The sequence below is a fragment of the Miniopterus natalensis genome, chromosome 8 (assembly GCF_054644295.1).
Source record: "Miniopterus natalensis isolate mMinNat1 chromosome 8, mMinNat1.hap1, whole genome shotgun sequence".
NCBI classification, from domain to species: domain Eukaryota; kingdom Metazoa; phylum Chordata; class Mammalia; order Chiroptera; family Miniopteridae; genus Miniopterus; species Miniopterus natalensis.
Genome location: NC_142088.1, coordinates 1,909,607 through 1,925,913, shown reverse-complemented (window position 1 = coordinate 1,925,913; position 16,307 = coordinate 1,909,607). Strand labels below are relative to the sequence as shown.

Sequence of the window (16,307 nt, the reverse complement as noted above, 5' to 3'; positions counted from 1 at the left end):
CTCTCTCTCTCCCCCTTCCACTCTCTCTGAAAAGCAATGGGAAAAATAGCCTCATGTGAAGATTGAAAACAGAAAAACTGACCTACATCTAGTGACAGAGGCTGACACGGGCTCCCCGCCCGAGGATAACTGAGCCAACACATATATTGAGTTGGAGGCTGTGGATCAGGACCCACGGTCGTGTCCATCGCTGCTCGGTGGGTCGGGCCCCCCGTCTCTGCTTTCCCATCCGCTGTATTTAGACAATAAGGAAAGGCGAGCGCCCACGCGGGGCTGCCGCCGGGAACGGGAACATGGTCCTCCGTTCACGCGCATCTTAGAACTCGTTTGACGGGGTTTCGGTTCTCAGCCTTGCCCCCGGTCCTTGCGGCGTCAGCAGCCGGAGGACCCAGTGCACCCGAACCTCAGCACCGAATTAATTTGCAATAAGCACATCAATCCAGGCCGCCTCTGGACATCGCGTCAACACGACGGCCTTTGTTGAGTTTGCAACACGTAATTGTCTAGATACAGCAGATTTTGTGCATAAAAGGTGTCGTGAAAAGAACTGTGATTTCTGAGTGATCCCAAGGTATCCCCATGAGTCACGGGGAACCCACCTCTATCTATCTGCACCCTCTCACTTCCCCTGGACTTGCACCCCAAAATCTTCACAGGCATTGGGGGAGTGAGGAAATAGCCTCTAAGGAAAGGGTGGGGTAAGATGCAAGGAACATGAACTGAATTCGCTGGACGTGCTCTCATTCACGAGCACCCTTCAGACAGAAGACGTACACTTGCTGGTACAGCGTCTCAGACCCCCGTTCGAAACGCCTCAACCAAAGGGGGCCAGCGGACTCTGCGGTTCACCACGCTCTGGAGTTGGGGTTGGTCCACCTGCCCGCCGGGCGGGGGCGGGGAGGGAGCCCCTCGCGGGGGCATTACCTGGCTGGGTGAGGGGAATTTCCTCGACGCCTCCACTAACATATGTGGTGAGGGGCTGAATGAGCTGCTGCGGCAACGCTGGCAGGGAGCTGAACTCGTCCATGAGATACACCAGGCTCGGGTTAAAAGCAATCTGCTCGAGCTCGGCCTTGTCGGCCTGGTTAGCTCCCACGCAAAAGGTCAGGATGCCCTCGCGGGCCAGCGCATTGGCCGCTTGCAAATAGGAGTCCTCGGACCGGCCGGCCGTGAGCAGGAGCAGCAGCTGCGGGACGCGGTCTCGGATCCTGCTGCCGCCAGCTTCGGTGAAGAGGTTGGCGTGGACATAGCGCAGCGCGGAGCCCACGTTCAGGCCCGACCCCCCCTGCGGCTGCAGCTGCCGCAGGTGGGCGAGCAAGTCTGACTTTGTCTGGTACGTGTTTAGGGAGAACTCGGTGACCGGAGTGTCACTAAACTGCACTAAACCCACACGGATGCCGTCGCTCCCGACGTCAAGGCTGTTAATTACGCTCATTACAAAGTCCCGCACATAGGGGAAGTTGCTCTTTCCCACGTTGAGCGATCCGTCCAAAAGAAATATGAGATCCCTTTGGTTTACGTGAACTGCGGTGGAGCACAGAAAACAGTGAGACACACACACTCATGTGTGCCCGCCACGGGTGCACACATGTCAACACACAGGACACAGGACATCGGTGAGGCGAAGCACTGACGTCTCGTGAAACATGGCGGAAGCCACGCGTGTTCCTCCTTGGTCCCTGTTGTTTGTGGGGCACATCCACAGCCAAGTGTGTGAGACCGAGGGGACCACAGAGAGACACAGCGCCAGAGGCAGTGTTTCCACCCAGCAACAGTGACCAGGACCCTTGAGCCAGGATACCCCTCCCGGGAATGAGCTCTGCGAGGCGCCGTGGGATTCTGCCTCCCTCGCGTCTACGACCACGGCCACAGCCAGGTTCCCCTGCATGACACTGGGTCCTCTGGGGCCACCTCTACCCATCCAGAGATTTCCTCACAGATAGATTGGAGCGTTACCCCCGGGAACAGGATCCCTTATGACTAAATCTCAATATGAGCCTGCTCTCGTGAGGGGCTCCTAGGAGCACCCATATCTCATCCCATCGCCCTCGTTTCCTAACAGGGCTACCAGATGTTAATCCAGCAGGACGCCCCCGGGAACTCCTCCAGGTGAGACCCCAGGCTCCCGGAAACATGTTAAAATATGGAGAGTCTACTTGCTATGCTTGGCTGAGGCTGTTCACGTGAAGAATCATAAGCGTCACTCTCCAGTGAGAGTGTTTTCCAGCACATTCAGCATATGCCCTCAGAATAAATTACTTCCCATCTCTTCCCTGGTGTCTCACTAAAATTTAAAACTAGCAACTAATTGCACCCTATGTTCTATCAAATTGTACTTTGGCTGTGAAAGCGTGGATTAGAATTTTTAAGAAAATAGAGGGCGAGAGACAGACAGAGGCCCTTAGAAGAACAGAGAGCCTGAGGAGAAAGGATGCACCCATGTCACATGGGTCATGCAACATGGGTCGTGCAACATAGGTCATGTGACATGGGTCACACATGGGTCATGCAACATGGGTCCTGCAACAGGTCATGTGACATGGGTCACACACAGCATGGGTCATGTGGCATGGGCCACATACAACATGGGTCACACACAGCATGGGTCATGCAACATGGGCCATGCAACATGGATCCTGCAACATAGGTCCTATGACATGGGTCACACGCAGCATGGGTCATGTGGCATGGGTCACGCATAGCATGGGTCATGCAACATGGGTCATGCAACATGGGCCATGCACCGGACACTCTCGGTGGTAAAGCTTATGAGGTGGAAAAGCTGGTCCCCATGATGTTCATCTTCATTAAGTTCGGCAAATTATACTCATTCCGTTCATAAGCTCCTAGCCGGCTAGAATAACTTTCCACTGATAATCACATTAAACCAGGGATTTGAACAACCACTGGGTGTTTCTCCTCACACCCACCCATTCACTAGGCTTTGCATTGAAGGAAATCCCTTGAGGAGAGATGAGGGAGGGTCAGGTCCAGATCACTCAGAAGCGGACAGTCAGCTCAGGATAGGAAGATCCAGGCTGCACCGTGGTGGCGGGAGGGAGAGGCTGGACAGGTGCCACCAGGAGGAACAGAACACTGGGGCCCCCCAGGAGACAGGAACTGAGAAGTGACCCCCTCAGCTGGAAGCTTCAAAGACAGGTGGCCCTGATCTTATAATCCAACTCATACGGCTCTTACTTTATGACCGTGGAAGGCATACAATCCTTGCGTGACATCTTAAGACATGCAGTTGTGTCACAGGACATCTAAATCCTGTGAACGGAAACCTGAACTGAATCTCGTTTTTTGCTCCCACCATGTAAGAGCTGTCTCCTAGCCCTGGCTGGTGATCTCCGTGGTTAGAGCATCAGCCCACACGCCAAAGGGCCGCGGGTTCTGTTCCCAGTCAAGGGCACGTACTTGGGTGCAAGTTCGGTCCCCAGCCCTGGTCAGGGCACGTGCAGGAGGCAACCAATCGATATGTCTCTCTCACATCGATGTTTCTCTCTCTCTCTCCCTTCCACTCTCTCTGAAAAGCAATGGAAAAAATATCCTTGGGTCAGGATTAGCAAAACATACACACACACAAAGAGCTGCCTCCTAACTGACCTCAAGTAAAACTGCCTTTTGCTTTGTTTCTCAAAGGCCCTGCCCAGAGGCCACCCTGTGGTGTGTCTGACCCACCGCCCCCCACCCGCCCCCGGCCCCGTACCTTCGGTGGTTCCGGAGAGGGTCCTGAGGGGCTCCAGCAAGCTGGGCAGCATGCCCTGCAGGGGGGCGGCCTGGAACTCGGCCGGGGTGAACACCAGGGACGTGTCGAAGGCCATGTCCGCCAGCTCGGCCTGGTCGGCGGCCCTGCTCCCGACGGCGAAACACATGATGTTGCTCCTCCGGAGCTCCTGGGCCGGCTGGCTGACGTCATCCTGGGACTTACCGCCCGTGAACAGCACCAGGAGCCTGGGGACGCCCTCCGCGGCCCGGTGGCCGGCCGCGCTTGTGAACAGGTCGGTGCGCACGAAGTCCAGAGCGGAGCCCGTGTTCAGGGCCGAGCCCCCGGCCGGCTTCATCTTCCGCAAGGCCGTGATGACCTCCTTCTTGCTGTGGTAGCTGCTGAAGTAAAGCTCGGGCCGCACGGTGTCTGCGTACTGAGCCACGGCCACCTGGATGAGGTCCTGGCCGATCTCCAGCCGCTGGATGACCTTGATGATGAAGTCGCGGATGGCGTTGAAGTGGGACAGGTCCAGCGCCGACGAGCCGTCCACCAGGAAGGCGATGTCCCGCTTGTTGACTTCTACGACTGCAGGTAGCAACAGGAGGAGGTGAGGGGACAGTCTTACCAACCCCACCCAGCCGCCGGCCGACGCAGCTCATTCCCTTCCAGGAACGTCCCCCTACGCTCCGGCTGACGCGTCGTCGGGGGAGCCTGTCAGCCCACGCGGAGCAGCGACAGCCCTGTCCTCGCCTACGGGGTGGCGGATCGGGCTCCCCGTCTGTCCCCCACCCCCTTGGCACTTTTTACAAAATCGTTGCCCGGAAACATTTAGTTTCAGCCGCCACCTGGCTCGTTAGCATGTTGTTTGTCACTAAAAACGTCAGGACGCTCTCTCCTGCCATAAACCTAAGGCTCGCGCTTCCTGGCAGAGGGAGGCCCTGGCTCGGGGTGACAGAGCAGTGGGGGGCGGTCAGGGGCCCTTCCTGTCCGGCTCTTGGCCTCCGGAGCAGCCACAGCCAAGCGCAAACGCTGAGAGAGCGTCACCCCCGCTTCCCTCTAGTTCTTGACTCCACGCCTCGATTTTTCAGGCAGAGAAAAAACACACCGATTACTGGGCCCTTTGCCGACCTCTCCCCCTCGCTCCATCTTTAGGCCTTGCCTCAGCTCCCTGGCCCTTCCCTCGTCAGACGCTCCCAACGAAGCCTTCGTCCTGCCCGTCTCCTCCCCACACATCACCAGGCAGCGAATGTCCCGGGAAAGCCACACGGCCAGGCGCCTGCGCACCACGGTGGGACCCCAGGCCGCACACGCCTGAGGCAGGCAGGGCCGCCCGCCGGCTTTGCTTCCCACCCAGGGTGGCTCTTTCAGACTCTGGGCTCTGCTCAAAGCTGTCTCACCGCTGAGGGGAGACCCTGGGCTCCCACTGCACCCACCGCAACCTCCCCTCCCTCCCCGACTCCAGTGACTCCACGTGGACACAGCAGTGGGACCTCTTGGTCTCTATCCTACTCAGTTTGGGGCCCAGGGGACCTCTGCCTGCCTGGAGTCACCCCACTTCCAGCACCACCACTCTCGTCCCCCCATCACCAACTGCTCCCCCAGGCTCCTTTCCGGATCATTCCTTTCCTCACGGGCTGTGCAAACTCAGTTCCTGCAGCCTGGTCCCGAGACCTGCGTCTCCCCATCGACACCCCAGGCCTCTCCTCTCCGCCCACGTGAATGTCACCCCGCGTCCGTGCTCACCCCACACTCGGTGCCCACAGTAAGGCCATGGATGCCTCTCCCATCTGCCGCTGATCAGCTGAGCGCCAGCCCCACGGGGAGGCGCCAGGCTCCCCCATGCTGCCCGGAGCGACCTAGGGCTCCCCGGCCTCTGCCCCTCACCTGCTCGCCTCCCTTCTTCACCAGCCTCTCAGGCCGGCCTCCGCGTCCGAAGCTCTCTGCCCCATTCCCCCCAGGACAGTCCCCTGGAGGCCCCTCATCTAACTAGCGCTCAGGGAATATTGGTGTGAGCGTTCCTTTGCATTTTTGCCATTTATCTGCCCATCATTCTCCGACGGGCCAGCGGCCACACTGGTCTCATGCACCAGCCCTGTGTCTCGGGGCCTGGCACGCTGTCCGGCTCCTTCCAGAGAGCCAAGAATATCCGTCAAATATTTACAAACTAATCACAAAGATTAAAGATGATGTTTGTAAATGAGGAGTTGACACCATCAGCTGGTTCGCTTGGGAAAACTGAAATGAGGGCAACGGGGGAGAGGTAATGTGAGATTCTCCTGGAACGGACCAGGTCTGCACCTGCCTCAGCCCCTGCGCTGCCAGCCCGGCGCCAGGCAGCTGGCGGGCGGGGGGTTCAGGCCCGGGGGCCGGCTCGCCCTTCGGCAGCATCTACAAAACCTGTGGGGGTCCTGGGGTCTTTCCCAAAGTGTGCAAGCCCTTAGTGGGTTGCATTCCCATCAGAGAGACAACTGGAAACACTGAGAGAATCTTCAGGATGTGATGTCCCGTCCGGCAACATGCCCGGCACTGCTGGTAACAGGTCTCTGAGGGCCAGACGGCTCCCAGCCCACGCCACGTGGAACCCCTGTGCCTGCCCGGTCCTTAGCTGCCACGCACCAGGCACCGCTGTGGTCTCATTTAAACTTTGAAATCGTGCCCCATCTCCCACAGCTGTTACATGTATATTTATGGGACTTGATTGGTTCTATATTTTTTAAATGACTGCGACTGGGCTTTTTGCCAAAGACCCTCACTTGAGAGTGTGTCATAGCCTCTCTCCTCAGAAGAATGACTCCTGTACTCGCCAGGCCCAGGGGAAAATCTGTCCTAAATATTGCACCAGGCGGGGGCTGTGCTGTGTGTTACCTACAGAGGCTCACCTCCCAACACCCGGCACGCAGAGGACTTTGGGGAGAGGGCCCTCGCGTGCCTGTGAGCACACCTCTAGCAAGCTGGCTCTCAGAGGTCAGTGCCAGTCCCCTGGGGACTGCAGTGAGCCCCTGAGATCATCTCCAGCGTGATGCATGCAAGGAGATGACACGGGGACATTTGACATCTCAGAGCAGCAGGTCCGTTGAATCGGCCTCAACAGCTCAGGTCTGACAAGAGCTCCCCACTCACGCACGCACCTGCGGTTTTGCGGGAACCACACCATCCCTCACGTGACCTCCAAGAGCCAGCTCACCCGGAGGGGGCTCGGCTGCGGTACTTACAGGTCCTCCCGGGGCGAACCATCCTGTGAGGTGCCCGCCTGCCTTCCACCGAAAAACCAACACACCAAACACCCCGCCCCCCCTCCCCCCCGGATGGCGAGAAGAGCGTACGTACCTTGTGTGACAATGGTTGGCGGCTGTAAGACAATGAGCCTTTGGGCCACGCCCACAATGTAGGACAGTAACTGGTCCTGGAGGTCCCCAAAGCTACTGAATTCCGGGGCCGTGAACACCAGGTTCTCATTGGTGGCTATGTGCTGAAGCTCCGCCCGGGGGGCGGCCTGGGCTCCGAGGGCAAAGGAGAACACGCTAGCCTGCTTCAGCGCCACCACCCCGTCGTGGATCTCGTCACTAGAGGGCCCGGCACTTATGAGGACCAGCACCTGGGGAACCCCTTGGTCCGCGCGGCTGCCCCCCGCCTGGGTGAAATGATTCTCTACCACGAAATCGAGGGCGTAGCCGACGTTGGCCAGCTCCCCGCCCAGGAACCCCAGGGCCTTGACGGCATCCAGGACCTGCGCCTTGGTGGGGTAGGTGTCCAAGGAGAACATTGTCCTGGGCTCCTCGCTATACTGGACCACCCCCACTCGGATCTGCTCAGCTCCGACTGACAGCCTCTCAAGGAGATGGACAAGGAAGTCGCGAATGACTGAGAAATGGACACGTCCCGTGCTGTCTGATCCGTCAATAAGGAAAATTATGTCAGCAGAGTCTTGTGCTTGAAAAGAGAGAAATGCAAAAAACGTGAAAGCGTTAGGACAAGTGACCACATGCGGTGTTCAGCGTTCTCACATGTTTCTTTGGAGACCGACAAGAAACACGAAATACAGACAAATGAAAACACATTGGTGATTAGGGAACGTGGGGTTCTCTTTCCGTTCTGCATTCCGGACGGGTTAGAGGCAACCTCTCAGCAGCGACGGGTAACCCGGGGGCCCTCGCAGCACATTTTCACGTGTGCCGTCTGCGTAGGGTCGTATTTGCTTTTCTGCAAGCGAGAATGCGGGGCACGTGTTCTAGAAAGTTCTACCAAATTTGGGGGGCGGTGCGGTTTGGTGCAATTGTGCGCGACCATCCCCCACAGGAGATGAAGGACGGCATGGACAAGGCCCGGAGATGAGCCCTCATCTTGGGACATTTCTTTTATTGTCCTCAAGTCATTATAAGAATTTTCGTTGTCCAAATCCACAGCTACAAACAGAATGTCCGATTCGGGGCCTGGCGGCTCATCTCCCCAGCACCTTAAGCACTTGATTCCTTGATTCCTTGATTCCTTTTTTCTTTCTTTTTTTTTCCTTTAAAAGCCAAGGTGGCTGCACACATGCAACTTGGTTTATTTGAAAGGAAGACCCCAAGCTTTCACCGCAAATTTTAGTTTTAAAAACACGCGGGTGGAATTGGGGTTTGACGAGTTGCGCGAAACGCCCGTGTGGGGCTGGGGGAAGCGGCGCCCGTGGGCTTGGCTGTTGCCTCTGTCACCAGTCGCGGGATGCAGAACACCGTTAGGCAGAGTGATATGGAACCAGTCATGACACAATTATCCAACCTTGTTTCTATGACGCCCTGAACCGCTCGCCCGGTGGGACCCTGCGTGCCCGATAAACCCTTCGTCAGAATGGGCTCTGGGTTGTAAAAATGGGGATTTCATAGAAGCACTGAGCAACCGATAAATCTACAGACCTGAGTAGGATATTTCAAAGGCTCAGCTGGAACATGGAAATCAGACTGAGCTAAACTATAGGAAAAACAAAATTATCCCAAAAAGTGTTTGTTTAATGACTCAAGCGCATGGTAGAACAGGAAGAGATTTCAGGGTGAACATATATGATATTTATATTCTGAGATTTTAGGAAACTATGTTTTGGGTATAATTATAATATATATAAGACCATTCATTCTAATCTTTTTAATGACAGTGAATATTTTATATTTAAAATTATTTTTCTTTGCGCCAACAGGATTGCTTTTACTCTCGCTGCAGAAACAGGACACACATCTTGTCGTGTGAAACTGAAAAGTTTTGCTGCAGCGGAATTACGTTCTCTCCCAAGCTCTCTTGTTGCATCAGCTAAGCCAGGGATTGCTCGAATCAGAATTTCTCTCTTTTTTTCCCTCAAATACACACAACCCCTGACAACACCTTTGCAGATGAATTCCTGGCATAGGGAAAGACGTTAACTTGGAAATATCTTACAAGATCTTATACGATTAACTTGGAAATATAAGGTCTAATGAGCAAATTTTCACCAGAGTAGTTAAGATCTTGCATTTTTAGTAATTGCGACATAAAAGAATTAAATAAGACGGGGCCTTTGCTAAGAATGCCAAAGCATTCCACACTCTTTAGCCAAAACTTGGGATTCCTGAAGGATGTGGGAGGGCGGGGCCGCAGTGTGACCGCGTAGCTCACATCCCGCGGCGCGAGGGCCTGCCCACCGCCAGGAATCCCTCAGCCTTTCTCAGGCCGAAGCCAAGGACTCGAGGGACCGGGCAGGTTGGCCACATACGTGGCACAGTGAGACATCTAAAAAAATGAAGATCCCACGGTCAATACTAGAAAATATCGCAAGAGGACACGCTCCTTACTAATTCCTTACTTATTTTTATTGCCATTTACAATAGTATAAATAAGATCGATGAACCCCTGGGGGAAAGCCCTTTGCCATTTCTATTCTCAAAGGCTGAACAGCTGCAGGTCATAGAAAAATGTTGGATAATTTGTCATCACCGAACAAACAACCTTGTTGTCTTACGCACACACGGTGGGACGCACGCGGGCATGCTGTGTTACCCAGGAGAGCCGAGGCCTCGGGAAGACACGAGAGCCACCGACGGGTTCTTGCGTCTGGCAAGGGCCCCAGTGACCCGTGGGAACTCGAAGGGGAATCAGAGCTACCTACAGGGAAAGCCGGGACCCTGCTTTGCTGTCTCTGTGGCTCACGGCTCACACCCTCCGTGGCATTTTTCTATGGAAAAGTTTTGCAATGTCCGTGGAAAAACCATGGGCTCCTTCCACACCGCTGGAAACACTGCTTCCCGAGCACACGGCTGTGGGCGCAATGCCTTCCTTAGCTCACAGGGCGCTTCCCCCCCCTTTTTTTTTTTTAAGGTAAATTTAAAAATCACATTTGCATTTCCTATGCAAATACGAAATGGTCGATGGGTTTCCTGAGTTCTTGAAATCTCTATATTTTGCAGAGAAGAGAAAGCTGGAATCCTCACTGAATATAGTTTACCTTTAGCTTGTTGCGCTTTAGGGTAAAGCGTTTGTGTCTCACATCCTCTTATAAAGGGGATTTTTAAAAACACAGCTTTCAGGGATTGCTCAAGGGGAGTTCATTTAGAACAGTGGCGATCATGAACACTTGACACGTTTACGTATTCATGGGGCAGAGTTACCTGGAGGACAGGTAACGGGGAGAAGCTGCCCTAACTCATGAGACGTCTCTGTAATGGTTCCTATCTGAGCACCTTTCCCCGGACGATATTATTATTAGAGAATTATTATTATTATTATCATCTCATTTTTTTCTGTGGAACATGCAGTGGGACACGACCCTGGAGGAGTTGCAGAGTGAAGTTAATTAGAGATGATGACAGAGATGGATTAACAGGCCCCCCTGGTGCTCTAGCGGCTTGGACACTAGAAGACAGAGATGCTTTCTCGGCATAAAAACAAAGGTTTTGTCGTGAGCGTGGGAACACCCTGTGCTGATAGGCTCCCTCGGCCCCTGTATCCTAATGACCTGTTCAGTACAGAACAATTAAACAACAAGGCGGACTCGGCCGCCCTTCTTCCCGATTTGGCCAAAACGTCAGTAAAGAAAAGATGTCCCATCTCGCTACAGGTCCCCTTCTCTGCTTCTGACGTGAATTAGTTACCCCCATGTGCAGAAATGCGATGCTCAGTGAATCGCTGGCCTGAGGCTGTTGTAGGAAATGGGTCAGTAGAAACACCCTCTTGGCATTTCTTTGTAACCTGGAGTGTTTGGATTGGGGTCCTCCGAGGGCCCCCCGTTCTTTCCCTGGAATCTGGCAGGATCGGCACTAACCAGAGGTGTCATTCAAAGGAGGGGACGCTGGTTAGTGCTAAATATGAACAATCCAGCCTGTCACTCGCTCCTCTCTGTTAGGCGTGGACCGCGGGTAGGGCATTAGCCCTGTCACCCCACCAAAGCGGAAAGGGAACCATCGTGGGGGGCCTTTGGGGGAACCAATCTATGAACAACCTTGTGAAACACCTCGGGGTTGGTTGGCTCTATAGCCCTTCTCGTGAGCGAGCTCCGCCTGCCCGGGACAGCTGGCTCCTTCCTGCTGACACCTGGTCCCCCTGCTTCCTTTCTCCTTCCTTCCCTCCACCTCGGAGGACGAGCGTCTGTCCTCCTGGAGCTCGTCTGCCCCCCGAGGCCCTCAGTGCCCCCTGCAGCCTCTGCCCGTGTTTCCCGTGTCAGTTGCCTTCGTGGACTAGTTCCCTCCACCCTGCCCGTCACTGGGGAGGAAGCCAGGCCGTGGGCATTGGCCAAATTGCTGCGAACAGTGCATTTGACATCTTACTTGTCCAGTTCCTCCCTGTGGTTCTTCCAGGCACTCAGGGCTGGAGGGAGAGCCCACGGGTTTGGTTAAATATCCCGCCAGCCAGTTTGCTCCGCACACGTCACCACGCAAGACCCTGTCCGTGTCCTGTCTTCACCATCAGCGCTCCCGGAGCGGCACTGACGGGCATTGGAGCCAGGAGAGCCTCTGCGGCACAGCTGTGGTTCTGTGGCATGGGCCTGCGCGGAGACCCGACCCAGAGGCCTGACCCTCCCTAGCTGCATGTCACTTACCTGCCAGGACTCAATTTCCTCCAGGCAGACTTGGACCGGATCATAGCTAAGCTTTCTTACGATTCTAGCTCCATCAGTTCTCTGGAAGAAGTTCCATCGAGCAACAGAGAGGAGCTCTCTTGGTAGCCCACTGGACCCGAAGCAGATGCCCGCCCTCCATCCCTGCTCTTTGCCACGCAGAGCGTCCCCGAAGGAGACGGCCCCTCTGTTCCCCTCACACGTGGCCGCGCCCAGGCCTTCTTTTCTAAGGACCATAGAAGGACCTTCTGTGGGGTGTGGGTTTTGAGTTAAAATTTAATTGTTTCAAAAAATGTCCTCTCAGGCCCTGGCCAGTGCCGCTCAGCGGTCAGAGCGTCGGCCTGTGCACCGAGGGGGTCGTGGGTTCGATTCCCGGTCAAGGGCATGTACCTGGGTTGCGGGTTCAATCCCCAAGGCGTGTACAGGAGGCAACCAACCCATGTGTCTCCCTCGCATCGATGTTTCTCTCTCTCTCCCTCTCTTCCCCTCCCTCCCTCCCACTCTCTCTCAAAAATCAGCGAGAAAATATCCTCGGGTAAGAATTAGCAATAACAACAAAAAGTCCTCTCGGGTGGGGTGGGTGCTCTGTCTCGGAAGGATATTGAAACCTTTGTTTTTAAACCTGAGAATGGTCATCTCCTCCTTGATCCACCCACCGAGGTTTAGCCACAGAGTAGCTTTAATGCCAGCAGGAGCCAAGCTTATCTCAAAAAAAAAACAACAAAAAAAATCAGCCAGGCGGGCAGCAGCTGGGCGGCGTTGCCGTTACCTGTGATGTCTTTAAGGGTGTCTGTGCCTCCGGCCCCTGCCAGGGCCACGGACGAACGCACACAGGACACTAAGCTTCCTACCATGTCATGGAGGGAGGTGAAATTCTCTAGGTTGAAAACATGCATATCGAACGGCTCGCTTGCTATTTCTTTTAAGGTGCCTTCGTCAGCATCCTCAAGTCCAATTGCAAACACGTTAAGGTCAGCAGACTTAAGCCCCGCCGGGGGCAGAGCGAGGCGGCGGTCCGCGTGTCCAGCGGTTAACGCTATGATCACCTGGGGGACTCCGGCCGCGGCCCGGCTCCCGGCCGCCTCAGCGAGGTGGTCCTGCGTTATGTACTCTAATCCCGCTGCGGTCTGGTTGCTTCCCCCGGAATAGGACAGGTTGGAAATATGGGACAGGACCTCTTGTTTGGAACGGTACGTATTCAACAGGAACTCGGTTTGCGGGCTGCCGTCGAACTTGGCCAGGGCAAAACGGAATTCATTCTCGCCCACAGCTAAAGACTTTACAACATCATAGAGAAACTCTCGCACGAGTTGGAAACGCTCCTTCCCAAAGCGCCAAGAGGAATCCACTAGAAAGATTATATCGGCCGCGGCACCGTTTTTGACATCTTTAAAAAAAGACAGGGGTTTAGGCGTCTCTCCTGCTCAAGCGGTTGCTTCCTAAACTAGCTCCGTCTGTCCTAAGAGCTCGCTAAACGCCCACACCTGGCCGGCCTCGCAGGCGGGCGGGCGCACTTACCTGAGGGGCGGGGGCCTGGACCGCGGGCTCAAAGGCCGCGGTGCCCAGTCATTGGCCCTGGGTCCAAACTGCTACAGGGCAGGCTCCAGGATGGGGGGAAACAGCCCCTGGGGTGTCTTTTAACTCAGGCACGATTTCTGTGGCACTTTGAGCCATAAACCCACCTGACCAGACAGGAAGGATCGCCTGACTCAGAGGAGCAACCATCGCTCTATAAATTCACCCTTCAGTTTTGGGATCTGAAACGGGGCCTTGATGGGAAGGAACAGTGAAAACTGCCGCCGTCCTACATTAACCAGCCTCCAGAGCGTTGGGTCATTTCGAGAAAAATGCATATAATAAATAAGTCTCCCCTAAGTGACGGTGACTTGTGTTACTGTAGACAAAGGTGAAGTCTCATGTTTCTCAGACTTTTTAGAAGAAAGGGGCCTTAACAACTTACTACATTTTTTTTTTTAGGGCCAGAAAAGCCTCCGTGGGTGTTGGGGATAATGTCTCTTTTAAAGATGAGTCCAGCGGGCCCTCGGGAGGGGAGCAGGAGGCTGAGGAGGGGGGACGGCCCCTCTGCAGCGGAGGCTGGGCTGGCTGACCACAGCAGGGCCCTGGCCTCTACTTACCTCGGGCTGACCCGATGCCCTACCAATGGCCACCGAACCCCTAGCGGGCCTGGTGAGAGGATCCCGTCAGAGGCTCGGCGCTCTCGGCAGAGGAGGGGAGACCCTGCCATTCTCCGAGCTCACCGTGCATGAAGCAATTCTCGGTTTTCTCAAACTCTGCAAGAAATTCTCAATCGGGTTCATTCGGATCGAGTTTTTAAAACAGTTTGAGGAAACTGATTTTTAAAGGATTTGATGATTCCAGGCGACAGGTGTTTCTGGGCCCAGCTCTGTAGAGAGAGGTGCTACCCTTTGGGTTTGTTTCCAAGGAAAACAATGTTGACTCTCAACAGCTCACACTGAGTGTGGAAACCAACCACTTGCGAACCAACGCCAAGGCGTCGGCCCCGAGCGCTGGTGAAAGCCAGCGCCCCCTGGGCGGGGTCCGATGGGTCTAATCTACACACACGCTCCCCGGTGCTCGCTTCGCTGGCCCCCCGGGCGTCTCTAAGCTCCACGGCCCGCTCGGCGCCCGGGCCTGAGCTCGGGGAACCTGTTCCTCTCCCGGCAGCCTCGGGAGACAGCTCTGCATCTTACCTGCTTGTTGCTGGGCGCGAGTGACGGCAAAGCCCGAGAGCAGGAGGCCGAAGACGGCCGCGAGGGGCAGGTGCCGGTGCTTCCTCATCGCGAGTCCGTCTAAGCACCACTGTGAACCTGGAAGAGAGAGCGGGGCGGGCGGTGAGCAGCCGGGGCTCTCAGGTCACCCCCCCCCCCCGCCATTAGGGGCGCGTCCCTCTTATGAAAATGGCTTTGACTGAGCGCGTAAAGGAGACTCTGGGTCTAGTGGTTGCATTACTCTGGCCATAGCTAAAAACCAGGCCACTAATCCTGTTCGCTCTCAAATGCAGGCAGGCAGACGGGAGAGCGGGGAGAAAGGCGCCCACGGGCTCAGAGGAGGTGGGCTGGGGACACGCAGCTCGACTGTGCGAATCCCCTGAGAGCAAGCCCAGCGGACAGACCCAGTCCGTGGCGGGGAGGGACTTCCCCAGGCCACAGGGCCTGCAAACCCGACCACGGCGCTGGGCCCACTCCCAGCCTTCCCCCTTCTGCTAACATTTAGCGCTTTTCCTCCAGCAAATCCCGCCACGTGCCCACCTCCAGCCACAGAATGGAGCGGGCCCAGGGCTATTGCCTCAGCCGGGCTGGGGGCCAGACCTGGGGGCTGACCACCGTGCTGCGGGGTCCTCGTACCACCACCAGCCTGGGGCTGCAAACAGGACCTCCCCCGAACTCATGTGCAGATGGGCTCAGTAGCCTGTGTCCCCAGGCCTTTTCCTGGCAACATAACCCCCTCCCCCCCAAGCCAGAAAGCACCCCCTCCTGCACCAAACCTTCCTCTCCGCTTCTTCACCCTCCTGTCCCCAGCCCAATGACATCAGCTCCAGAGCCGGGACTCCTGCCGAGACCCCTCCAGGGAGCTGGCCCAGCTCATGTCCCCTTGCCAGGGACGGCACCTCTTCCTCTGCCCCTTTGTCGGAGGCTCTGGCTCCTCCGGACTTTTTCCTGGGCCGTGAGCATGAGCCCCGTGTAGTCCCATAAGGCCCCATGTGCAAAGGGGCCCCGTGCTTGGTTTAATGCTGCCTTGAAATTCTAAATAACTTTCCAACAAGGGCCCTTCGTTTCCATCTTGCACTAAGCCCACGAATTACGGAGCTGGTCCCGGGACACCAGTCACTCTCTCGCCCTTACCCAGACCGGTCGGAGGTTCCCTGGCCAGGGCGTGGTCCAACGTTAGAGAGGAGGGTCACTGGCGACCTCAGGCTCTGATGTCATGTCCTTCAAAGTTATTTGGCACCTACTACGTGCCACGCACTGCTTGCCACCATTTACCCCACTTATACTCTCATCTTTCTAGGCCCTTGCTAATCCCCATGCAGATAAAGAAGAAATCGGGGCTCAGAGAGTAACGCCCAAGGCACACAACTGTTAAGGGACGAGATCTGTAACGTCTCCCTGAGACATTTCCTGCTTCAACTATTTTCTAAAGAAAATGAATTTTTTTTTTTTAAATATATCTTTATTGATTTCAGAGAGAGGAAAGGGGAAGGAGAGAGAGAGACAGAAACATCAATGATGAAAGAGTCATCGATCGAGCCCGCAACGCGGGCATGTGCCCTGACCGGGAATCGAACCCTGATCGCCTGGATCCTAGGTCGATGCTCAACCGCTGAGCCACGCCCAGCCGGGCAGGAAAATGAATTTTAAATTGGTTGAAAATGATATGGAAAGATTTTTATTTCCAAGATGTTAATCTTTAAGAGAACGACCCCTAAATGAATTGCTTCCCTTTGGGACACCAAGTAATGGAATAAAATGTGCAGTGGGCAGGAATCGTCTTTTCCAAAATCTATACAGATATTGAAGA

The 16,307-nt window shown here is 55.4% G+C and overlaps 1 protein-coding gene across 1 annotated transcript in view; it reads right to left on the bottom strand.

Moving 5' to 3' along the window:
- The window catches only part of COL6A3 (collagen type VI alpha 3 chain), a 65,893-nt gene that overhangs the window by 41,184 nt on the left and 8,402 nt on the right, over positions 1 to 16,307 (bottom strand). The window contains exons 2-6 of the mRNA XM_087819490.1: positions 14,480 to 14,596; positions 12,538 to 13,155; positions 7,040 to 7,642; positions 3,713 to 4,297; positions 925 to 1,524 (exon numbers count right to left, since the gene is read on the bottom strand). Coding sequence (XP_087675616.1) covers positions 925 to 1,524; positions 3,713 to 4,297; positions 7,040 to 7,642; positions 12,538 to 13,155; positions 14,480 to 14,567 — 2,494 coding nt within the window. The 5' untranslated portion in view covers positions 14,568 to 14,596. The remainder of the gene's footprint in view (positions 1 to 924; positions 1,525 to 3,712; positions 4,298 to 7,039; positions 7,643 to 12,537; positions 13,156 to 14,479; positions 14,597 to 16,307) is intronic.